The sequence below is a fragment of the Hoplias malabaricus genome, chromosome 18 (assembly GCF_029633855.1).
Source record: "Hoplias malabaricus isolate fHopMal1 chromosome 18, fHopMal1.hap1, whole genome shotgun sequence".
Classification (NCBI taxonomy): domain Eukaryota; kingdom Metazoa; phylum Chordata; class Actinopteri; order Characiformes; family Erythrinidae; genus Hoplias; species Hoplias malabaricus.
In genome coordinates, this window is record NC_089817.1 from 11,070,776 (window position 1) to 11,096,903 (window position 26,128).

A 26,128-nucleotide genomic window follows, 5' to 3' on the forward strand; every position below is an offset into this window, starting at 1 on the left:
TGGTTTCATCCTTATCAGGGTCACATTGTTCCTGGAATAATTTTATATAAGGCAGAAACAAACCCTGGAAATGGACACCAGTCCATCAAAAGGCATCACTCACTCACCCAGTCAATCACACATTCACACCTGTGGATAATTTTGCAAAGCCAATCCACTAACCAACATGTGCTTTTAAATTGTGGACAGACTGAAGCACATAGAGAAAACCAATACAGATACAGTTAGAATACACTTTTCACAGACAGAGGCCAGGATCAATCCCACAACCCCAAGACAGTGATATTCAAATACATTTACAGAACATCTTGTAAACATCCCTAATATCCTCACTTTAAAATCCCCAGAGTGAAAATATTCTACATATTGAGACTGAGGTTTTGGAACAGTGTTCAAACAAAAACATTGAAAAGGCATTTATATTAAATATACTTATAAGTGTGTTTGACAAGGCTGGTATCAGTTTTGTGTGTGTGTGTGTGTGTGTGTGTGTGTGTGAGCGTGTGTGTGTGTGTTTGTTTGTATACATGTGTACAATTACCAATGCAAATGAGGCCAGTTGGGTCGGGTTTGCTTCCAGCTGAGCACACACAAGTGAAAGAGCCAGCATTGTTCTTACACAATCCATTAACACATGGACTGCTCTCACATTCGTTTACATCTGCAACAAACAAGCAGGAGTTACACAGGTATTACACATGTATCACATAAATCAAACTGACAAGACATGGATTCAGATCAGGAAGCAAAAAAGAGAAGCAACTTGCTCCTACTGTAAATGTTTCATGCTCTATACACTTATATTTCATCAAAACTCTTTCTAATGCCAAATATGACCTCATGTAGAACATAGAACTGCAGCGTGTTTCTATGTAAGGAGCCTAAACAGTAGAAGACAGTCAAACAAATCACAATGGATCAGTACAGAAATACTCCTGGCAAGATTGTATCCCTCCATTCCAGACAGATACTGTCAGCTTCATTATTTGGATAATATCTCAATGTTATTTTACACAGAATCACTGTTATTGTCTCAAAATGCAGCAAAAATAGAGCACACCATAAATGTATTGAGAAAAGTCAAGAATGCCATAAGGTTGAAGTGTATTTTACACACCCCAAGTAGATTGACTGTAAATGGTGAGGCGTCAATGAATCATATACAGAATCTCAAATAACTGTTCCTCACATGGGCCTGTTTTTCAGGAGCATTTCTGGGAAGTGTTTCTGAGCTCCTTAAAGCTCGACTGGGAGCAGTGTGCATGATAATAATTAACTCCTCTGACTCAAAAAGAAACTGCTGAAAGAGAGTGTGAGGGTGAGGGTGAGAGAGAGAGAGAGAGAGAAATGGAAAAGTGAGCAAGAGTGAAACCAGAACTGAAGGTGGTTCTGTGCTGTGTCTGTGTGTGTGAATAGTCTTTAGAACTATTCGTGGTGGAATATTTGTGTCTCGCGTAAGCTGTTCCTCATCCAGTTGTAAACTGTATGCAGCTGTTCTGCCAGTGGCCCCAGCAAACACACCCCTCATCACCCCTTCCACCCCCTCAAACCTGCCCTCACTGCGGTCACACAAACATCCTGTTGTCTCCTGCTGGTGAGCCAGGCCATGCATGAGCTCCAGAGGGTCCTGTCCACCAGCCATAAACAAGAAGACCCTGATCTGTTTTACTGCTCCATAAAACCAGTGGACTGAGCGGACAGAGCCAAGGATGCCTTGCTCCCCCAAAAAGCTAACATTTTTTCCCCCAGAAAGCTAAAAATCAAACATTTTACAAGAAGAAAACATTTTTTTGGTGGCATATAGAAAACATGAACTCCCAATACTACATAATTTAAATGTAGTTTCAGAGAAGTTTAAAAATATTATAATTATACTGTAATTAGTAAATAATTAGTCTAGGGTTTTAGCGCTCAAGAACATTCAAACTGTACACTACAATACTATTAAAAAATGAGGCAGTCTTTTGTTCAACATAGCTGCTATAATGTAGTTAAGAGAGTTGAAAATACGGGGACAATTTCACACATCTCCAAACCTGTGGTATGCACCACACTGACCACAGTACTGCTAGCCAAAAATATCAGTCAGATTTCTAACAGGCCTCATATTTCAGCTGGTTGTAGACCAAATCCAGGCATTTCGATGGTAACTATCTCTTTGTTTTGCTATGTAAAATTCATCTGGCAATTTTAGGCATAACAAGTCAAACTGAGATTACTTAACAACTCAAAACTTCACAGTAAGTAAAAGTATAACAATTCAGGCTGTACACAATGTAGCAGTCTACAAAATTGATTACATACTCAATAAATTAACCTCATAGCACCAGTACAAAAGAAGCAACTTTGAGATGGCAAATATCCTAGCAGAACTGACAAATCACTGGATATTTTGTAGGGAAATTATGCTGTTTGGAACGTCTAGAAGTACCTTTGTAAGGTGAACAATATTGCCCTCAACCAGCTGGCCCTTTCAACTCACCTTCACATGTCTCCGAGTCCTGTCTGAAGATGTAGCCCTTGGGGCAGGTACATGTGTAGCTGCCTGGGACATTTCGACAGAGGCCATTATCACAGAGGAGCCGGTTCACAAGGCATTCATCAACATCTGCAAGGAACAAACAGAAAGGAAAAGGACAACGCTTCTTTTGGACATCATACAAAAGTAGAGAAAGGACAACAGAGATATCAGCAGAACACCTGTGCAATTGACAATCAGTTGCAGTGCATTATGTCACACAAAAGACTATCCTGGGCGGCACGGTGGTGCAGCAGGTAGTGTCGCAGTCACACAGCTCCAGGGGCCTGGAGGTTGTGGGTTCGATTCCCGCTCCGGGTGACTGTCTGTGAGGAGTTGGTGTGTTCTCCGCGTGGGTTTCCTCCGGGTGCTCCGGTTTCCTCCCACAGTCCAAAAACACACGTTGCAGGTGGATTGGCGACTTGAAAGTGGCTGTAGGTGTGAGTGTGTGAGTGAATGTGTGTGTGTCTGTGTTGCCCTGTGAAGGACTGGCGTCCCCTCCAGGGTGTATTCCCGCCTTGCGCCCAATGATTCCAGGTAGGCTCTGGACCCCCCGCGACCCTAAAATTGGATAAGCGGTTACAGATAATGGATGGATGGAAAAGACTATCCTTCAGGACAGTGGTTCTCAAACTGTGGTATGTGAAGCAGCAAGTGGTGGTATGCCAGGTGACCTCGTAAGAATTACTACTTAATTTAAAAAAATTATTAATAACTGAAAATCATGTGTATACTACATAATGTTTCACAGTTTTCATAATTAAGCTTAGTTTGTGTAAATATAGTTTGTTTAAAAAAATACAGCATGGGCAACGAAGAAACAGTATTCAGTACGTCTGTAAGAGAAGGGCTGGTGCAGCATTACCACCCACCTTCTTATTTCAAGGGAGGGAATGCAATCTCCCAGTATTTTGCACAATCAGTGAAAATGAAGCCCAGTTTCAGCTTCTTAATAAATGTAAGCAAAGGCTAGAGACAGACGTGAGTAATTTGGATTTTATTGCAAAAACAGCAAAGTAGAAACGAGAAAAACAAACAGAGACCAACCCTACGAAATACTACTAAGCCCAGAAGGACTAAATCTAGAGGCTTCTAGAGAACTAGAGAACACTTAGCTGAAGGAAAATGACATGGATGATCTTTACATCAAAAACTGTTTAAACACTGCCCTAAAACACTGTTTAACAGCACCGCACCTCCTTCACCTACTGATCCAAGTGCTGGGAGCCACTGGGAGCACCTGCTACAAGCGCGGCACTGTTGTGAAATGTATTGAAGCATGTTTAAATTGTTCTTTCTTCACGTTTTTATTTCTTTCAAAATGCTTTTTTCCCCCAAAAGTCTGTATATTCCCATAAATGTATAACTGTGTTTAAAACATTCCGTTTAAGCCTAATTATTTATATTTGCTCTATATATTTTTTGTAAATATTATAATTATATAGAACTTTGCTTAATGCATGCACATTACAAATATTCAAGACACAAGATTGATAGGCGGTATTTGGAGGCTACGATTTGATAATAAGTGGTACTTGGTCTAAAAAGTTTGAGAACCACTGCTTCAGGAAATATGACTTATCACAATTTGTACAACTGGGCCTAGTTTTACATAAACAGTCATTTTGAGTACAACAAACATGAATAACAGGGGATAAGCCTTCAATTTGTATTTATTTATTTTTTTTCTGTACTTCTGATGTAGGCTTCCAAAGTTGTGTTAGTTCTAGTTTCCACTACCAGGGGCTAGGACTGCTTCATTCTTCAGATTATAGAACAAGCATGAAAAGAATAATCTAATTCTGCTGAATGGAAATCACATTGTTTAAAACTTAGAACTCTAAGAGGGCCTAGAAACAGCAGGCCTGCTCCAGCATACTGTGAAATTACTACCAGAGATCAGAAAGATGTTTTCGGAATTTATGGCCAGCCCTTAAAGGCTTGGACTGCAGAGCTCTGACCATTTTGCTTTTGTCCAGGATGCAAAGATGAGGAATGCAGAAAAGTGACACGAAAAGCAGATGCTTACACTGTTCAATCAATCTGAAAAAAATAAAGACTTCTGAGACTCTCTGAGCTTCTCTGCTCTTCATACAATTTAAATTAGAGCTACACAACAGTTTTATGCAGTTCTTATTTCAATAAAAAAAGCAAACCCCACATAACTTCATGCATCAGGAAATTATTCATGGCATAGGCTTTGTGCTTTTAATTTGCATATATTTTACTTTTACAATACTTAATGAAGAAAACGAAGAGCAATAATTTAAATTAGTACCTGGTGTTTGGAGACAACAAATAAACAAGTAACAACCTATAAACTGACATCTGTGGATATTAAAACTCAGTGAAGCCATAAAACCGATCACATTGTTATTGTTTGTAAACCAAAAATACTTTGTGTTTTTAGTTATGTTAGGCTAATAAACATGCACTCTGCTCTCATTTGTAAAAGCAGGTTTCCTGGTTCTGTAGTCATAATAAAGAGAACTGGAAGTGCCGTCCCTCTGTCTGCCCTCTCACTCCTCATCCTCCCTTTAATGCCATTGGCCCGCCTGGTTCTGGCTCTGTGATGGCTGTCTACTGTACAACATCTTAACTTCCTACCCACTTTCCTCTGCCAAACTCATGACATGATGTCATTTCAATATAAATGAAAGGAAATTTGTCTTTCTGGCACAACAGAGCTGAGTCAGACAGAGAGAGAGAGAGAGAGAGAGAGAGAGAGAGAGAGAGAGAGAGTGCCGCACTTGTGTTTCTCCGTAATGGAGAAAGTGCTTTGACTGTACAAAGGTAGAATTTAGAAATGCGAGGGGCACTTGGAGAGCTGCTGCATACTTTTCAGTGCAGAATCGAATCCCATGTCTTGATTATTCCTCGAAAAAGAAGATTTTTATGAATATGGATCTAAAAATATGGTACTTACACTATCAGTCCAGTACTGTCCTAATTCATACAGCATATATAGATAAATAATCACAAGAACTATATTAAAATGTATATATAGTGCTTTTATTTTTGACATATTGTCCCCCTAGAACATGCTAACCTATTATTGTGCAAGAAAGCAATAGCTGTCAGCTATGGAATAATGTCTATACTCACCCAGGCAGGCTCTGCCACTTTGGTCAGTTTCGTATCCTGTGTTACAGATACAGCGGTAGCCTCCTCTCAGATTCTCACACACACCATTAGGGCAGATGTCAGGGTCCAAGGCACACTCGTTAATATCTGTGAGTCAAACAACAGTTCCAATATTATCTTCATGTCCAAAAGGTTCCCAGCCCATGTTTATTTTGAAATCAAGTGTATTAATCAGAAGGCTGCCCCCTTCATTGCAGTTACGGTTACTAGTTCTCTGGGAAGGCTTTTCAAAAGATGGTGATCCATTGCTTTGAGTTTTTGAGTGGAATGAACCACAAGAGACTGTATACTTATTTTGGATCATTATTTCTGGATCTCAAATGCTGCTACATCTCAATCCAGAGTTTCTGAATAGTTCGCTATCTCTCCAGAGAGTGTGGTTACTTTGTTCTGTACACTGTTAGAAAAACTGTCACTGTGATGGTACCTTTTGCTGTCACTATGGTGGTACTCTCAAGGGTACATTTCTGTACTCTCAGTTAGGGAACATAATTTTACCATATTTATATTAATTGTAGATTTTAAATTTGCTTGATTTCACACGCCTCATATAATCTCCAGGACATTTATTAGGTTCTTTTATTTCACACATTTCTATAATGAAAGGTTACAATTATTCACCTCTCCTACTGGAGATGAGAGTATAATGTACCATTAGTAAACAAAACTGGACTTTAACACTGCTGCTGTACCTTTAAAGATAGATGTTTGTACCTTTAATGACCAATAATGTACCTCTAACATACTTTCTTTCTGAGAGTGTAGCTCAGTGTTGGTGGATTTTTTAAACTTCCAGCAGACACTTGAGTAGGGCTCAGTAATTATAGACTCATGTATGACACTGTGGCCAAAATTTTTCTGTGTAATTTACACAAGCTGTGGGTGCACCATAAAATTTATGTCATGAATTGATGAATCTAGCTGAATGTAGCTGAACTCAGTAATTATGAGTGGTGTATGTATACTTTGTACACACAGTGTACTTCTACCATCCACATACATGACCTTAAAGAATAAATGATCACATGCACAAATTTGTTTTAAGAATTGGCAGAAAGAGACTGTATATGTTATCATTACCTGTTCCATCGATGGCAAAACCAATTCCACTTTGACACAAGGCATTGAATTCAGCTGGAAAAGAAAAAACTTATTTAATCTCTGAGATCTTCTGTCAACAGAATTTAAACACAAAGCTGACTGATTAAAAAGCTGACTGTGTGCTCAAATCAAATAAAAAAAATGAATGTCAAGTGATCAGCTTTATCCACATCACTGAAAAATACAGAAAACAAACATAAATGTCATTTTTTCCAGCAAATCTCTATTTACTGAAAAAACAAAAGACATAAAATAGCAAATCGGCCAAAATATTTACACATGCCATTTTTGTTTTCTATCTTTGTTCACTATGTTAAACAGTAATTATACATGACATGTTCAGAAGTGTGATCTATGTAGAGGTGTTCATATTCTGGCATACTGTTGTTTAATCAAGAAAAAAACAATTTCAATCAGGTATACTATAATTTCTGTTACTATACACATCCTGAAAGGCTTATTACTCCAACGCATTCATGGAGGAGAGAAAGCTATCCAATGTTGTGACTAAGCTGACTTCACTCATGATTTAAGACTAAGACATGAACAGCTACTCATCTTGACAGCAGCAGAATGAGGAAAAGAAAAAAATATGCTTGAAGTTCACCAAGTTCGTTGTTGTGAGTAATACACTATTTTGAAATGCCAACTCAACTGCAGATTAATAAAAATACAATCTACAAATGTACAAAATGTACAAAAATGACACATTTTTACACTCAAACCATAATTTACAGAGAATGCACTTTAAACCGAAAAACTAGAAAAGGGCAGAATGTCTGAGAGGCACATGAATAGCAACTGAGCATTGGGGTAATTAAAAGAGCAGCATGGTTTCCTTCTTTAAGTTAGTGTAACAGAACTTATGTGGGTTTTAATGTGAGTGAGTTTCCTGGCTTTTGTAAATTTGTATGATTTTCTAAGTGAAGATGAGGAAACATGTCTCCAGCTGAAAAGCGACTCAAATATAACATTTTTGTGCCTGTTTTATTATCTATTGAATTTAACATAGTAGAAAAACATAACATCTACAAACATGCTTCAACATTGACATTGGCTATTTAATATTTTATTCCCAAAATGATTAATCAAATAATATATCCTCTAAACGTTTATTAAAATCAGATAAGAACGATAAGATAAACGTTCATAAAATTTGCAAAAGTAGATCCTGTGTGGAAAATGTGTAGTTTAAACCAGGGTCACAAATACTCTTGGATATGACTGTATGTTTAGGGTGTTTTACGTTTATGTATTATGTTGCTTCTTGACTTCACAGAGGTTTTCATCTTGTTTCATAAATTTTTTTTTACATATATAAAATATGTCATTTACAAAACATTTAATGTGTACCTGATTCTAAGGAGGGGCAAGGTTGGCAGGGCTCTCCAAAGCTGTAGTCTGCACTGGCACAGCAGCACACTGACCGAGTGACTGCTGCGGTGAAAGGACGCACACACACTCCCTTCTTAATGGCTCCATAGCAGGTACTTCGCATGTGTGTGTCTGGAGATAGACAAAGAGGAAGAATATACACAGAAATTAGTCTTCACAAACCGTTTAACAGAAAGAAAAGAAAGAACAGAATGTCAACCTAAATAGATGCAGCAGGTACTAAGTGAAAATATTTGGGAGGGAACTGAGAAAAACACTGATGCAAAAGGGGACAAGTGTCTTCTCTGGTCTATATTTCTATCCATCTGGAACACTTCACTATAAAGCACAATTACAGTTTAATGCTACATTGTCCAGTTGGACTTAATAATGAGATTTTTTTCCTTGAGCTATCGTCTTTCTGGATACTTTCCCTCTAAATATCCCTTTGATAAGGATAGAGCTTGTTCCAGTAACAGTGATTCTTACTGGAGTCACAGAGTTTAAGGCTTCCACTGAAGCAGTGGATGTCTTGGCTCAGTCTTCAGCCTAAATTTAAAACATGCTGTTGACGTCACCTGGTTTGGGGAGAGTTAAGAGATGAGTTCAAGTGGCCGAGAGCATGTAACTGTGTGTATGTATGCTAAGTGTGTTTACAAGTACATCATTGTCTCTTTCAAAGTAATTAGGATTTGTGTATTGGTTTATGTTTGTGTAATTTGGACCAGTCTGTGTGCAAATGTGTACCTGAGGCTTAACTGGATGAGTCAGAGTTTACAGGAATGTATCCCAATCTATGACACACTTACGAGCCTGTCCACACAGGACAGTCAGTACATAACACAGAAACTCAGAAAAGTGTGTGTGTGTGTGTGTGTGTGTGTGTGAATGTGTGAGTGTGATGCACTTTACTATAATGGAAAACTGTGTACATTCAACATAGGATCGATACACTATAATATATTCAGATGTATTTTACCCCTCATTACAGAATTAGCAGTAAGTGTTCTCCTCCAAGTGTGGCTGGTATATGCTAGATTCAGCACTGGCAAAGATAAAACTGGTAAATATCAAAAGTAAATTGAGAGTATGTGTGTTTTATTTATCCTTACCCACACATGAACGACCATCAGGCCCAACAGCCAGTCCTGCTAAGCATTCACACCTATAGGAGCCCTCTGTGTTTATGCATCGCCCATTTAAACAGATGCCTGGTATTAGGCACTCATCAATATCTGAGAGAAAAAAGTGTTTAAATAAAGACCTACACTAAAAATAATCATCAGCAAACACTTCACAATCAATAATTGCAACATTTTAAAAACAACAGTGCACCTGTGCAGTAGCGCCCACTGGAGGCCAGTGTGAAGCCATGCTTGCACACACATTTGAAGCTGCCATCTTCGTTGATGCACATGCCATTCAGACACATATTTGTTATTGCACATTCGTCATGATCTGCAAAAGAAAATAGAGGGGACATTAAAAGTGTAAATTATCCTGAAGGATGTTTAGACAGTTGAACACTGAGGCCAGTTCTGCTTTTCCATACCCCGTTTTTATAATCTTTCTCTCAGACAGGTTACAGAGACAAATGAGTTAGTTTAGGTACAGGTTTAAATTATACTGGTGTAACTGCAAAATAATAGTCAACATGATAAAAATATAGAATGTATTTCTGTTTGCTCTTCCTCCCCTGATTCAACTCTCTGACTTATCATAGCATTAAAATGTAAGGGTTAATAGCTATTATTAAGGGTTAAGATTGAAGAGGGGCTATGGCAGGTGGGAAGATCTTACCTACACAATTCCTGCCATCAGGGGTCAGCAGGAAACCTGCGTTACATATGCATCGAAAGCTGCCAGCAGTGTTGAGGCAGCGGCCATTCTGGCAGAGCAATCCGTTATTCAGGCATTCATCAGTGTCTGCCAGGGGGCACACAAGACCACGTCAACTTCATCAAAAATACTGCATGAAGCTACAGTCCTAGCTTACAGGACTCATTCATTCATTCATTATCTGTAACCGCTTATCCAGTTCAGGGTCGTAGTGGGTCCAGAGCCTACCTGGAATCATTGGGCGCAAGGCAGGAATACACCCTGGAGGGGGCGCCAGCCCTTCACAGGGCAACACACACTCACACATTCACTCACACACTCACACCTACGGACACTTTTGAGTCGCCAATCCACCTACCAACATGTGTTTTTGGACTGTGGAAGAAAACCGGAGCACCCGGAGGAAACCCACGTGGACAACGCACCAAACTCCTAACAAAACGTCACCCGGAGCAGGACTCAAACCCACAACCTCCAGGTCCCTGGAGCTGTGTGACTGCGACACTACCTGCTGCGGCACCATGCTGCCCAGCTTACTATTTAATGAACCATTTAATACATAATGTTATACATAGACAACAAAAGGTCTACAAGACAAACAAAACAACAATAAAGTGTCCAACTGTCATTACCTTCAGTAATATATAGAATTTTCCTTGCTGAAAATAAAACAGCAATGTTTCATTTATATTAAAAAGAAAAAAAAACTGAGGCCAACATACATGCAAATCTACCTCTTTTTATATAATTCTGCTGGAGCAAATCCTTGTGTCTCCATTATTGGAATTCAGTGAAGCTGCTTTGTGACAACATCAGTTGTAATAAGCACTATACAAATAAATTTGGTTTGATTTGATTATTTCTCTTTTCCCCATGCAAAAAACTTTTTTTCATCTCCTTTAAAGTTAACACTTTGGAAATAAATAAGATTTCAGCCCCAAAAATGACAAGTCTATGCAAATCTATTGCTATTAATCAAATATATCATAGAACACATACCGCTGAGGAAATTCCCCTCAGAAAATCACTTTAACAATAAACATAGTCTTTAATCAACAAAAGAACCTGCCTGCGAAAAATGCAGTGTCTATTTCAAACTTTTCAAAGTTGATTTTTTGCTTAGTAACCTGTACTTAAGAGTACTTGTTTTCAAAAGTGGGATTTTCAGACCCTTTATATAAAATCCTAATAAATAGCTCCTTAATCTATCAAAACAAATCATATCTAGCAGGTGCTCCAATGCAAAAGACTCACCAAAGCAGGTCTGTTTGCCTGGAGGCCTGTGAAAGCCCGTGTGGCACTTGCAGTAATAAGAGCCGGCAGTGTTTACACAGTCTCCATTTGCACAAGGGTCAGAAACACATTCATCTATGTCTGGAAAAACAAAACATATGAGAGATAAAACAATGTAGTTCATTGCCTTACAAATGTGCATTTTTGCTGTATGATAATTGTGACATTAGTAGCAAGATGTTAGCTTCAATTTCTAGGTTAGCCTGGTGCTTATGCAATGAATAAAACCCTAGAACATATTTACTAGAGAAGGAAACCTGTTTCAAATTAATTATTTTACCACAAACATATCAGAAATTTAGAAAATGCATAAAAAGCATAGAATATATATATAAATAAACATCACCATAGAGTTCACTTTACCAGAGCATTCTGACTGACTATCCACTTTGTAGCCAGAGTTGCATTCACAGCGGTGACTGGACCCCATCGGGATACAGCGTCCATTAAGACACAGGCTGGGTATCAGCAAACACTTGTTAATGGTCTCATTTAAACTAACTGCAAAAAAAAAAAAAAAAAAAAAAAAAAAAAGAACACACACACACACACACACACACACACACACACACACACACACACACACAGGGGCTGTTTAAGTAGTCAGTTTATTTTCTGCCCAAATATAAATAAACATAAACCACTGTCAGATTTTTTCTCATCAATTGATTCCCTTCAGATCATTTGGAAATATTTGTATCTTATTGTTAACAGCCTTGGAATAGTCTAAAATATTGCAAACATAATAAAAACATTTAAGTGTTGCCAGTTTAACAAATTCTGGACAGCCCAGTCTCTGACTAAATTTCAGTGCAAACAATGTTTCTCAATTAAAATTTCCAATCAGTCTAGGATCAGACGTAAAATGTTAAAGTGGCTCTGAATATTTTAAATCCAACACTAACATAATTAGGCCTTGATCTGTGATATTTATCTCACCAACAGGGCCCACAGGTCTTTGTCCATTTCCATTTGGTATCTGTGGGATATGAGGGATCTGTGGAATCTGAGGGTATACGTGACCATTTGGATTGACTGGATAAAGAGTTTGGCCATTCAGAGTAGGATCATATCCACTGGGCTGTTGAGGAATTCTGCCCCCTAAAATGCCAGTGTCTATGCCTGGATATCCTCCCACTGCTGCTCCTTCCAAACAGGTCCGGCGGAATTCATCTGCGGGAAACAACAAAGATTCACAGTAACACAGACCAGCAACCAAACACTGATATGAGCTTGTCATACTCATAAATCAAATGTACTTTCTTTTTAACCTTTTATATTGGAATATGTTAGAGGAAATACATTCTTTGTTGTACAGTAATGCCCTGATAACAACATGAAAATCTGTCCACAGACAGGGCACACTTCATATTTGCATTTAAAGCCTACATTCAAAGACATGGTATTCTTCATATAAAAAAAGAATTATCTGTTCTTGTAAACGTCATATCAAATCTCTGCCAAATAGAGAGAGAAATCCAACAAAAGAGTCAAGACAGAAACTTCCAAATGTAGAGCCAGAAACAATGTTTGCACCTGCAGATAGACCCTAACTAAACTCAATGTTCTACTTTCCATTTTCATAGTTTAGCCTCTTTGTATGAAATGTCTCTGGCACTTAACTGTTCACCACTGCCTTAACATAAGATTAGAACAAATCTTTTCGTTCTATGTTTAAAAAACGTTTATCTACATTTTTGTTTTTAAATTTATATTTTAAAAATTAATGACATTTTTAAATGAATGTATATACGCATAAAGTATAGTCAGGGATTTACCAGTTCCACGGATTGGACACATCTCTGGGATTGTCCCTTTGGCCCAGCAGCGACCTCTGTCACAACAGCACTGTGCTTTAGTGAAACGTCCACTCATTTCCTGAGCACAGTGCCCATTCAGCACAGCTGCAAAACAGGAACCTGAGAACTGGCCTGAGACATACAGCCCCAGACACACAGACACAGACACAAGCACAAACACACAGAGACACACACACAAAATAAAAAAGGTTGACCATATTCCTTAATGATACTACTCATTCATAAACAGAGGAAAGCATCTCAATGTCTTCAGTGCTGTTCATTAAGAGTTTAACGTCATCAAAAAAAGTATTTATTGAATTTTCTGTGTATAATATTTCAACGTGACTATATGCAGGGAGCTGGAAGAGAGCTTTTTTGGACCTGTGCCACACGACATCAGTGTCCAAATTCAGTGTAGTATTTGTGTCTCCGAATGTTAATCCAAGTGAGCAAACTGAAAGGCGCAGTGAAACATATTTTCCACCTCAACGCCCCGTAATCAGCCCATTTAACTTGCTGCTCACCAGCGTATGATTTGACCCGAGCTAATCTAATAGTTAGAGTATGTGTTCTCTATTTGTATCAAACCTTCAAGCTTGTCGCATTGTGGTGTGAAAATACAGACTGTAATTCAGTCTCTGGCATCAGAACCTCAATGGGACGTTCTGAAGCCCACCTGTTAAATACAAGACATTTCCAAAGAGAATTCTGGCAGTCTGCAGAATTAGTCTGAGTATGAAAAACCTATCATCACCCCATGTGCCTGTGCCTACTTGGTGAACCTTTTTCTACTGCTATCATGCTCTCTATCTGGTCTGCCTCTGTCTGTCTACTAGTCTCATTTCTAATCACTGCTCAGGTCCCTCTCTTGACGGTGGGTGGAAACTTGGGTTCACTTTACATTGTGTGTATACATACCAGGCCTGCTATCAACAGTGTGGTGTGAAAGACTCCTGGCTGAAGATGACTGCACTTCCTACAGTATTTAGGTCAGTCAGCCCCTCAAATGGGTATTTTGTCTGACATCTGCTGTTTGCACATGTGTTTTCATTGCCTCATGAAAAACAAGTTCTTTATTTTCTTGACCTTTCAGAGAGTCTCAGAGCCAGAAATATGCTTTCAAGGCTTTGTGCTTAATTCCAGTTTTTTTTTCAACTCATGTGTCTTCAGTTCCACTCTTATAACCATACAGCTTGCATATTAGACAATAACACAAACGATGTTGGTTTATTTTTGAAATATCATCAAATAACAATATGTAATTATAGAGTAACTCTCTAAAAATACACAATTATAATTAGAATTATGTAATAAATATTAAATTTCTAGTCTAAAATATATAGGGACATATTACACCCTTTTGCAAAAATGATCATAGGCCTAGGGGCTTACGCAACATCTGTAACATGCTTTGATTAAAACACTACAAGGTTCAAACAACACAGCAGCATTCTGCTCCTGTCTAAACAGCCCTGTTAAGAACATCCTCTTTCAGCACTTTTCACTAAATAAAAATGAGCCACGACTCAGTTCAGCATTCAGGAGTGAGGAGGTCTCTGGGTTCGCTTTTTCGCTTTTTGCCTTGCTCCCTTTACATTGTCTTTTAACTCTCACGCAATCATGGCTCCAGTGCTGTGACTGGAGAAGGCGGGATAATTCTAAAGTGTCTGCACATCACATAAGGTCTAAAAAATAAGAACAACTCTTTTGTCCTATGTTTTCTGACTTAGGCAGCTCACACAAAATCAATTAACATATTATTTCACAGCTAGTGTGTTGATAGACTCCAGATCTCCAAGTTTATTTGCAAATACAAAAAAAGTTGTTTTTTTGTCCACCCTTAAATTATGTTTGACACAGACAGTTTTGAGTCTGCTCTTCTGGCTTTTTTCCACTTTGTATTGTTGTGAAGAAGTGAAACGGAAAAAACAGGCAAAACAATAAAAGATGTTTTTCTCTTTCAGCTAAACAAGATTATTTGCACGACAATAACTTTTCACTGGGCTCCGCTGTTAGAACTTGTACATTTACTCAAATCACACTGCCAGTGTGGCAACTACCTTTCTTTAGTACTGAGAGCATAACCTCACTAGGCATGGGACACTAGTATCTCAGATCTGTCCGTGTGACCTTGCAGATGCTTTTGATCAGCTGGCACATGTTCCTATTCAAAGAGATCCTTAAAAGGCTTAGTTCCTCAGGAGGCATGGAGCTTTCTAAAAATGGTCATGAGTTAAACTGAAATAGAAACACTTCAACACTTAGTTTCAAAACACAGTGTAAACAGAACCCCAGACACTAAACCACTGACCTCTTCAAAACCCTCTGCTGCGTCCCAAAACCCCCCATCCCCCAACCACAGTTATGTTCTGTGTGGACTAAGACTAAGGAGATGGGAGATCAGTTGATAGTTTTATCTCACACCTCAAATGATACCTCCAATAATGAGAGGCAGAAAGGGACACTAGCCAGGACAGTACATGGTGGGGCTTTTTTGAAAACTGACCTACTGTACTCTACGTTTGTTTAGATTTGGATGAATCACTTCTAATACCTTTGGCATTGCGCATCAATTGACAGTGAAAAACATAAATGTAATAATTTTTTAAATCAATGAATCAGACTAATTTATTAATTGATAATAGCTAAATAAAAATTAGGGCAAATCCGTGGTGGAAACAGCAGTTCCTGTGTGTGTAATGACAGATTCGGTTCACTTCACTCACACTGCACACCTTCACACCTCCTTTAACCTCTCTGAAGTGTACAGCTTTCTCTCTCTTCTCTTTCTCGCAAGGTGGAATGCTGGGTTGGTTTGGGTGGGGGGTGGTGCTGGTGGGGGTGCGGTAATTACAGGTTGAGGTCCAGCTGCTGACACTGTGTGATCTCTCCATCATATTCTACCTAAGCAGAGCATTCTATACTTGCCTCAACAAGCTGCATAGAGTTACAGAACTGTAAACACAGAAATCCTGTGGAGAGTCTAAAAGCCTAAATTTATATAAGTGAAAATGATCTGTGACTGTGACACAACTACTTTACCACAAATGTAGGTTTGAATAGTTCCTAGTATGTTCTTATTGCACAGTCATTTTTGATATTGATAAGACTGAGATTTGGTGTAAGAACAGACAGGATATAGATTGATATAGATTTGCCTTGGACATTATGATGTTTCTAGCAAAGATTTACACCGCAATACTACTGTATGCTGCCGTACTGTACTCACAGCATAATGCCTCCCACAGTCTAAACCACTTGACCCCACTTTACCTTAAAAGTCAGATGTTCAGATCTATAACATTCCTTTGGTCTACACCATACAAACACCTACCTGCCCACTTGTTGGAGATACATTAAGCTCCTCAAAACATAACATTTTAATCCACACCTCTGTAAACCAGTACCTATAGCTTTTGACACACTAAAGATTTATGCGCTGCAAGCATGTTACAATATCACTCTTGTACTTGAGGATGGACCCTTAAACTGAGCAATGTTTTAGCTATGGAACTACTGAGAGCTTTCCACTACAGCAGGAGTTTGGGATTGTGTAATGCCCGTTCTGCACAGTTTAGCATTTCCCCAGCTCTAACACACCCATTTCCACTCAGTAAGACCTTGGTAATTAGGTGGTCAGTTACATCAGGTGTGTTAGTGTAGGAAAAACACCAGCATGTGCAGGAGTACTGCAGGAAAAAGAAAAAAAACTGTACTACTGTACACGTGGGCCAGATTTACAATGGTATTTTCAATGTCTGACAGCTAACCAGAATGACAGAAACCTGAAAACTGAAAATGTAGGCCCATCTCTTCAGGCCAGAAATGAGAGGAAATTAATGGAAAAAATATAATGTAAATATGTAAGATGTACATTGTGATTCTAACTTAAATGAAAGACATAATGTCTTGGAAGATAAAAAGACTTGTGCCAATCCACACATCAACAAACACTAATACATTATTTTTCTTTCTGTATAAAATCTACAAAGGTGTAGAGGATTATGAGAAGCAAATATTCTGTATTCCTCTGCATGAGGAAGCAAACAGAGACAGCCTTGTTAATATCAACACTCACCAAGGCAGCGGGTCTTGTCCGCAGACAGCACATATCCAGATGGACACACACAGGAGAAGCTGCCGACTGAGTTGGTGCACTGTCCTCCTTCACACACATGGGAAACAGTGGAGCACTCATCCACATCTGGGGAAAATAGAAGATGAGAGAGATTTCAGAAATGTAATCTCATGTTATTTTTGGTAAAACCCTGGAAAGCCAAGGCCACACTGGATATTTTACTGCAAGAAGGGAGTTTATTCAGGGTTTTATCACCTAATATATTCTAATTAATGACTGGTGTTAACATGAACACCACAGAGCAAGATGTGAGAAAGATAAAAGTTACCAATAAAAAAGGAAAACAGAAGTAGAGTGTCGTAGTAAGGTTAGGGGACACAACAAGCTGCCACAACAGTTTCAGTGTATAATGGCATAGATAGTCTCTGGAACTGTACTGAAGAAATGAACATGATTCTCTTTTTTATACATATTATAAAATAATCTCTAACCACATTAACTGATACATTGATTTACTGATGAAATACATGCTAGTTGTGCAGTCCTTGCAAATGATGCCAGTGAACCCTCTTTCACTTAGACCTTCTCCTCTTGCCATCTTGACAAAAAAAAAAAAAAAAAAAATTCAAAAGGCAATTGTATCATAATCAGGTTTCTCCAGAATTTCTCTTTTTTTGTCACCTGTTTTTAAAGTGAGCATTAATGAATACACATTATCACATTATCAAACCATATCTTAAGGGAAATGTTTTAAATAATATACATCATAAATGATATTTTGAGTTACTTTAGTCGATTAAAGATAAAATATTAATACAAGTGCTGCTTGTGTTCTCAAATAGGGTACTAAATCCAAAACTAAAATCGTGATGATGTTGATATGGCAGCAGTGATATACAAATTAGGAAACACAGTCTGCCACTATATCTATTAAAGACATGTGAGAGTTTGACACTTGGCTTGAGCTGCAGGCTGGCAAAAGAGCAAAGTGTCTGCCTGTGTTTACCTCTGTCATGTGAACTGTGCTCTCAGTGCTGCACTGTTAGCTGAGTAAACTACAACTAAACGGCACTCACATGCAGCATTTCCCAAAGGGAGAACACTTCCCAGAAAGGAAAGCATCTTACCACATTCAGCTATAACAGAACCCCTTTAACACCACACTATTGTTTGGTTTTGGATTTGTTAAAACTCACAAAAAGTGTCTGAGTTTGCCTGTTTGAATTTTCTGAAGACAAAAAGTGTTGTGGTTTTCCTTCAGCTTTCATAAACATTCACAGCCTTATTTACTTAGTGTCATATTTACATTAGAAATCATTTAAAAGTGCAATTTTCAGATTGTTTAAAAAAGGTGCAGTACAAGTTTAAAACATGTGGTCAACCACAAAACATTAGCATAAGCGCCAACTACTTATTTCCAAACCCTAAGGAAGAATGGCTTAGAGTGCTATGATAACAACTGTGGGAATGGGATACTTTTCCCGTGACAGGTAACACAGATGAAAGAATGAATAAGGTAGCAATCAGCCAACCATGCCAGGAAGTCTGGAAAACATACTGAAGTGCTGTGGGCATTGTTTCTAGCTGTTTGTTTTGATGTATTTTGCAATGCCATTACATTTCTTCTGAGATTTTGACCATATAGAAGATGATGATCCAACATTTTTTTAGAAACAAGATGCTGGGCAAGGTGTTCCATGGCCTAATGGGTTTTGCTCTTCCCTTACAAAGGGCCTAAAATTGGCTCAGTGTTTCTTTTCTTTTCTGTCTCCTTACTTTTGGGGCACACTGTATTTTAGATGCAGATTCCACACTACATGCGGTGTATTTGGAGTTTTCCTCATCCACCCAATTATAAGAGATGCTTTAAGAAGTTAATCCACAAGGCAACAGTTTTAGTGGTCAGGTCTGTTGGATTGGAGTATCTTTCTGTAATTAAAGGCTTTCTTATAAAAAAAGTAATTAAAGATATTTTTAAAAGCCAAGTTTGACAACAGTTGACACCGATTAGGTGTCCTGCTCTGAATCACAGTGCTTGGCAATTTAAGAGTTTAAAAGCATGTTATTTGTTCAGTCTGAGAAAATGTGAAAATGACAGGCCAGAGTCAAAAGGAATGTAGACACAAGATCTTAGCAGTAAATCCTTTGGGTCACTCTGTGACTGTAGCTTCGGCTAGATGCTAACTTTCAGATGGCCTTTTAATCCTGCTACGTTAATTCATTAGTAAATGCTGCTTTAGTGCTAGCAGTACATAAAATATTTATTTCATACGATAGATGTTAATGCTGGTGTTTATTAAATAATATATTAATCAAATACAATAACTACAATCACATATTTCTGTATTCAGAAATATGTTTTTTTTATAGGTTCCCACACCTTTAATAAATTCTCTAGGCACTGGATTGTTTTTATTCACACAAACATAAACCTTTATGTCACCTTAAATACTACTTAGGGCTTCATTTCATCACCCCTGCCTCATACACTACACTAGCAAAGTCACTGGTTAATCACTACCTTGTATTGTTGACATTCCTCTCCAAAATATCTTCTGAAAAATTAAACAGAGTTCTATGCTTACGTATTATATTCAGTGATGGCTTTATCCAGAAATTAAATAAATAGACAACGGTCCCTGACTTTTGAATAAATACTGCTTATTTTATACTGATATTACATAAAAGAAAAGGATGATATACACTTAAGGAAGATGTACACAAGGATTAATAAAAAGCAATTTCGAAGAATGCTCCCATCACTACTCACCCTCACACTTATTTGTGACTTCGTTCAGCCGGTGCCCAGCAGGGCACTTGCACTGGTATGATCCCACAGTGTTGATGCAGTTTCCTCCATGGCATACACCTGGCACAGCTAGGCATTCATCAACATCTGTACAATGAAGAGTTAGAGTCAAACATTGTACAAGACTTATTCTCTCTCTCTCTCTCTCTCTAAATAAATAAATTAATTAATTAATTAAAAACAACAACAAAAAAGGGTGCCAATATACACTATATTTCCAAAACTTTGTAGACACCCCTTAAGAGTAGTGAATCTACAATGTTAAATTGTAAATCAGCAGCAGTAAAAAAAATCTTTCACACTGTGCTGTAGAGTTGTGGAACTCTGTTCTCTAACTGGCAATGCTTCATCAAATACCCTTGGTATATAACTGTTTTTGATCCAAAACATATTATACAACATCAGTACCTGAACTAATTAATGTTGGCTAAATGCCAGCAAATCCTAACAGAAACGTTCCAACATATAGTCTAATGCACTCCCAGAAAAATAAAAGTTGTTACTCTAGCAAAATAATAATACCCTTCATCTGAGATGAAATGCTGAATGAGCAGCACAAACTTTTGGCCGTATAGAGCATCATCACTGTCATAAATCAAGTGTCAGTTCTAAGGAGGAGTCCATTAGAAGAGTTGCATTAATCTGTCATTACACACTCATATAACTTAGTTTGCAAATATCTTGTTACTATCAAAGTATTGCCAACACTGTGGGTTAGAAAGGCCCAGGACACATCTCTTTTAAAGACATATGGTGCTGGGATCTTTCTGAAACATTAAACTAAACCATAGCATTTATTTGGAAGCCATCGCACTTGGCCCTTAGCTTACTAATAGAAAACATTCTTTAAAAAAGCATAGGGTTTCTCATCATAAATTTCCCATAGCAAGCTCACTTCACTCCGTGTGAAGATATATTACAAGACAAGAATTTTTTTTTTCTGTTCTGACACATATTTGCCCATGTATTCTTGCAGGAAAGCTAAGAAAGCACCCGCCTTTGAGAAGTGTTGGAGTGACAACAAATGAAAGTACAGTAGCAGAGTGACAGTTTTGTCTGAGATAGAAGTGCCATTCATGTCAAAGGAATATCTGAGGCCCACGCCCTGTGAAAAAGGGCCTCTTATACAGAAGGACTGAAGGCCACGAGTAGAAAGACTACAGAAAGACCCAGGCTCTTGGTCTGGGCTGAGTGCTGAGGATGTGAAAATGTAGCTGGGTGTTAATCAGGGCCCCATTAGGCCCTGCTGCCCAGAACAAGGCCACTCTTCAGTCCAGAGAAAGACGAGACAGGTGAAGTCAGTGGAAAAGTGAGGCGACTCCTGTGAGGCAGGTTGCGAGAAATAGAAGGGAGGGAAAACGTGTGAGATCAAAACTCTGTGATTTCACACAGCCCTTACACAGGAAGGACGAGTGAGTAATTCGGTGAGGAATGTATTACAGGGAGGTGGTTTCAAAATGTTCTCTGTATATATTCTGGTTACTCAAACAGTCCACTGAGAGCCACAGGGTCCATTGAGATGTACAGAGCCAAGACATTCACCACCGCTAAAACTAAACTGGCCCTCCAAGACATCAGAAAGAGGCCTGCCATCTATTTTCTAATTTATACTTCATTTAAAGCAGAATAACATTAAATCAAAATCATTTATCAATATCACCAGAATAAAATTTTACCTTTTATCTGGAGATTATTTTCTTTTCTGTTGTTTCACAGCCTCTTTTAAAACCTGCATCTCAAATGCAGTAAGTGAGTGGGGTTAAACAGTTTTTGCAGGATCAACTCAGCAACTCAGTTTATAATTCAGGGTCATTGTGGCCACACCAAGACACATTCTCCACTCTGCCTGGGCTCAAGTGTAAATCCATTCCTTGTTTTGTTTTGTTTTTTTACAACAGGCTATTCAATAACAGACTTTGAAATTCTCACCATCATAACAAAACTTTGTAAGTCTGTTAAAACCCTTCGCTGCCTGTGCCCTCTCATGAGTCAGAGCATCAGAAGGCAGCTTTCTGAAATGAAGGCACCTTTAACAAAGTCACATCTGAGACACACTTCAAAGAGACCAATACGTCACAATGATATCTCTTGAAGTTATCCGAGCAAAAACGTTTCAGTCATAGCCCACACTTGATACTGTTTTAAATTGTTACACCATTCAAAAACACAGCTGCCCTTAAATATTTCAAAATAAGATGATCACCAGAAAATGTCCCAAATTACTTATTACTAATTACATTAGCATACAACATATTTCTGAACATTTATTTCCTACAAAGTGCCCATTTTTGAGATGCATTGTTATTAGCTACAAGACACCTTACAGCTCTTACAGATATAAATAAGTCAAATTGACTAGAGAGAACCAGCACCCAGTAGTATTAATGCTGACAATTACAGGGGTGTAAACAGTCTCAGTACGCAGTGCGACTCACACTAAATTGTTACAATATGCAGAGCATCCCCTTTGAAATTCAAGCCAAGAAGATTATGGGGGGTATCAAACATCCAAGCTTTTCACAGGAGAACATCAAAAGGGCAAGGCACAAACACAGAACTGGATTTCTTGCTCACTGCAAGTTGCTACCAGCTACCAGAAATGTAGCTTTATATCTATTCTCTGGAATTAATTAAATATATAAAACAGAGATTGCAGAGATTGAAATCTGTAGTACTGCTACAAGATATTTCATTACACAAACAGACTGAATCACGCTGAGAAGTGTTTTTGATGTATTTCATTCTGCTAGAACATAATAAAGTCACAAACTATTCCGTTTGACAATGATTTAAATATTTCTTTGCTCAAATGAGCATGCAAATAAAACAAACTCCTTTGCTCTTGCCTGATGTAATCAAATCCAGGGCAGTGCAAAAAGAGTCAAGATGGTATTAATCAAAATAAACCTGAAAAGCTTTTAACAGCAAAGCGAGATGCAAAAGGAGAGAAACTTCTTCATTGATCATTCTTACTAGCGAACCAATGCACACTCTACAGCCAAGACTTCATCAGTTATCATCCATATTTAAATATTAGATATGCATCAGTAATAGCCTCCACTGTTTGAGGAAGTGTCTGAATTCAGAGTTAGAACATTGCTGGGAGGATTTGATTGCATTCTGCTATAAGTGCCTTAGTGTGGAGCTAAATAAAAATTAAAAACTGTGATTTGAAAAACACTTGAACTTTTATTTAACTGATAAAATAACAAAGAAAACATTTTCAGTGTTCCCTTTGATAAGCCTAACTACAGAATGTGATGCCTGAGGCAAAAATAAGACTGAAAATTTGGTTTATTAAGACTGAAAAGACTCTATTAAGACTGAAAATTGGTTTATACAAATAATTATTTTCTGTAAGATTCCACAATTAGCATAAGAACTGGTAACTTGTAAAGTAATCAAGACTAAGTATAATAGGAGCATCCAACAAAGCCTTAGAGTTTGCAAGCAAGGAAGGGTCACGGTCATGGCTAAAGAAGAAATGTCAGTCGGTTCAAAGACAATATCTCTCAGCTCGATAGACCCAAAGAAAGTCAAAATATTTTCTGTAGTCAGTAGAACGCCAGGTTTCATGCCAAAATGACTATGACCATGACCATGCGGACTATTAGCAATGAAAAGTACAAAGCCCACTGCATGGATGATCGTCATATATGTAAAGATACTTTTGACGTAGAGGCTTATACTGGTAGTTTAAAGAGACATATGCTGACGTCAAGTGTACGCCTTTTGTCTAGAACTCCACGTCTATTTAAGGAGGACAATGCCAGGCCCAGTTCTTCATGAGTTACAACAGTGTGGCTTCTTAGACAGAGTGTATATGTTTGATCTGCCTTGACTGAAAAACACATGATGCATCAGGAAGAAGGAAATCAGACAATGTCGACCACAGAGTGCTTATATACAGCAAGAATGGGCAAAATTCCTCTTGCAAAAATGAAAGAATATCTTCAACTCCCAAACGATTAAAAAGTTAAATTAAAAGAAACACTGATATCACCCAGTGCTAAACGTGCCTCTGTCCCAGGTTTTTATTGCGTATGTTGCAAGCATCAAATTCTAAATTTGTTCATATGTAATGAATCTATCAAATCATTATTGAAAACAATGAAAACATTTTCTATGTATTTTTTTTTTGTTAAATAAATGTTCTAGTGAATTCACAAATTGCAGTTTTTATTTTTTTCTGTAATTTGTCCCAACTATCCTGGAAATGGGGTTTGTAGTTCTGAAGTGTAAATGTCACTCCAACTTATCCCAAAGGTAGTGTTCTATCACTCCAGAGAAACTAGCTTCTCTGTTTGCTAATGCTGGGAGCTTTATAATGTTCTAGCTGATGCTTGGCATTTAGCACAGTGACCATAAACTTGTTTGCAGCTGCTCCTAATTTCCATTCAACTGGCAATGCTTTTCAATGAAGATTGGAATTCTTGGGCAATGAGTGGACCATAAAGTTATTGAACTCACCATTTAGAAGGAGCAGATTGAAATGTTTGAACAAAGAGCCTGCAGTAGAGTAGGCTATAGAAATATACACAATTTACGCTCAGAAGAGACTTGAAAGAATAGTTCACAACATCTGACTTACACAACTGTTCCTATAATAATTCCTTTAACAATACTGCAGGTGACATATTCTGCTCTGACTTTTAATATTATGGATGCTGCAGTAAGGCACTGATCCTGGAAACGGAAGCACAGAGAGCAGTGATTTGATCAGGCTAACTATCACACAGAACTAGTCCAGCCTGTATTCTATATTAGGAGCTGCGTGTGTGGTGATTGCAGTGAAGAGGGGCTGTGGATGCCAAAATAACAGAAGATCAGACAGAAGTCTAAGCTCACTCCAGCACACTGGCTCCTCCAGTAGTGCACAATCACAGGGGACTCACAAAGCCCAGTCTGTGCTGCTGCTGCTTTGGGCACAGGATATCCAGTCAGAGCTCACAGGAATCCCACTTCTCTGAAGTCAAATTGAGATTTAGAGCAGAGTGTGTCAGAGATAAACGTCCAGGGTCAGTCTGTATATTGCACCCCAGCTCAATGTTAAACCAAACGCACCATCCAAACACACAAAGCACGTTTGAGGCTATATCCTCATGGTTTAGGCTTGCGATATGTATGTCTGCTCTGCTTCCCTCTGTCTGCTTTTCAAACCATGAAGCACCATTACCATGCTTCCTGTCTCAAACTGGGCAGTGGAGTGTTCTGAATATAAAAAGCGCCTTCAGGTTTCAATGCAGAAACTCAATGCTGTGAGTGTAGGAATGTGGTAACTGAATTCTGTAAGCAGAAGATAATATATTGTATAAATGTTTACTGTTGGTGCTCATTTCAAAGCATGCTCTGGAGGTCAGTTGGATTACAAGTATTTTAGAGTTACTGTGGATGAGAGCACCAAACGTGACTGTAGCACTCTGAAGGCACAATTCAAAATTTGAAACATTATGAAAATGATAATATTCTTTTAAGTCTGACTCAAAGACACAGGATAAAGGCACATTCGGCAATATGGTTAACACTGAGTCTCACAGGTGATAAAATGCTAAATGCTTGCAACAACGAGAGCCAAGATGAGAATATTATTTAAATGCATGTTTCCAAAACGTGATGTTCATTTGATTGTTTGTTACTACCCAACCTCCACCTACTGATATATCTAATATGTAACTGAAAGTACAACCTGCTTTATTGCTGCTGGGTGTGTATTCTTTCTGCAAATACTATCCTTTTGCACAAAATCTGCCAATTTAAATCATAAATCCTCCTCTCTTTACCTGTTCTTGTTAGTAGCTGTGACTGCTGTGATTTTGTAGGTTTGGAGCATAACAGATAATTGTTAAACTGTAAATATGATCCATGTATGTACTGACCTTGGCAGGCTCCAGTGCGAATGTTTGGGATAAATCCTCTGCGGCATGGCTGGGGTTGAACAGGACACTCCTCACAAGGGTGACCCCAGGCTCGACCAACAGTAGCACAGCACAGTGTCTTGGTGCAAACGATGCCACTCACCTGACCCTGACACATGTGATTGACAACCAGGGAGAAGCAGGGGCCCGTTCTGTAATCTGTAAAAAAAAGAAGTATTGCCAGCAGTTAGACGTTTCAAGCTTAATTGTGTGCGTTTAATGTTAAAGTGAAGGTAGAGACAAATTCAAAAACAT

At 38.3% G+C, this 26,128-nt stretch overlaps 1 protein-coding gene across 1 annotated transcript in view; it reads right to left on the minus strand.

Annotated features, from left to right (window-relative positions):
• Positions 1-26,128, minus strand: part of LOC136674577 (fibrillin-2-like) — a 69,891-nt gene that overhangs the window by 33,568 nt on the left and 10,195 nt on the right. Inside the window, exons 6-20 of the mRNA XM_066650629.1 lie at positions 25,835-26,032; positions 19,920-20,045; positions 17,150-17,275; positions 13,048-13,200; positions 12,209-12,442; positions 11,633-11,770; positions 11,231-11,350; positions 9,938-10,063; positions 9,473-9,595; positions 9,250-9,372; positions 8,117-8,269; positions 6,743-6,796; positions 5,624-5,749; positions 2,483-2,608; positions 542-661 (exon numbers count right to left, since the gene is read on the minus strand). Coding sequence (XP_066506726.1) covers positions 542-661; positions 2,483-2,608; positions 5,624-5,749; positions 6,743-6,796; positions 8,117-8,269; positions 9,250-9,372; positions 9,473-9,595; positions 9,938-10,063; positions 11,231-11,350; positions 11,633-11,770; positions 12,209-12,442; positions 13,048-13,200; positions 17,150-17,275; positions 19,920-20,045; positions 25,835-26,032 — 2,046 coding nt within the window. The remainder of the gene's footprint in view (positions 1-541; positions 662-2,482; positions 2,609-5,623; positions 5,750-6,742; positions 6,797-8,116; positions 8,270-9,249; positions 9,373-9,472; positions 9,596-9,937; positions 10,064-11,230; positions 11,351-11,632; positions 11,771-12,208; positions 12,443-13,047; positions 13,201-17,149; positions 17,276-19,919; positions 20,046-25,834; positions 26,033-26,128) is intronic.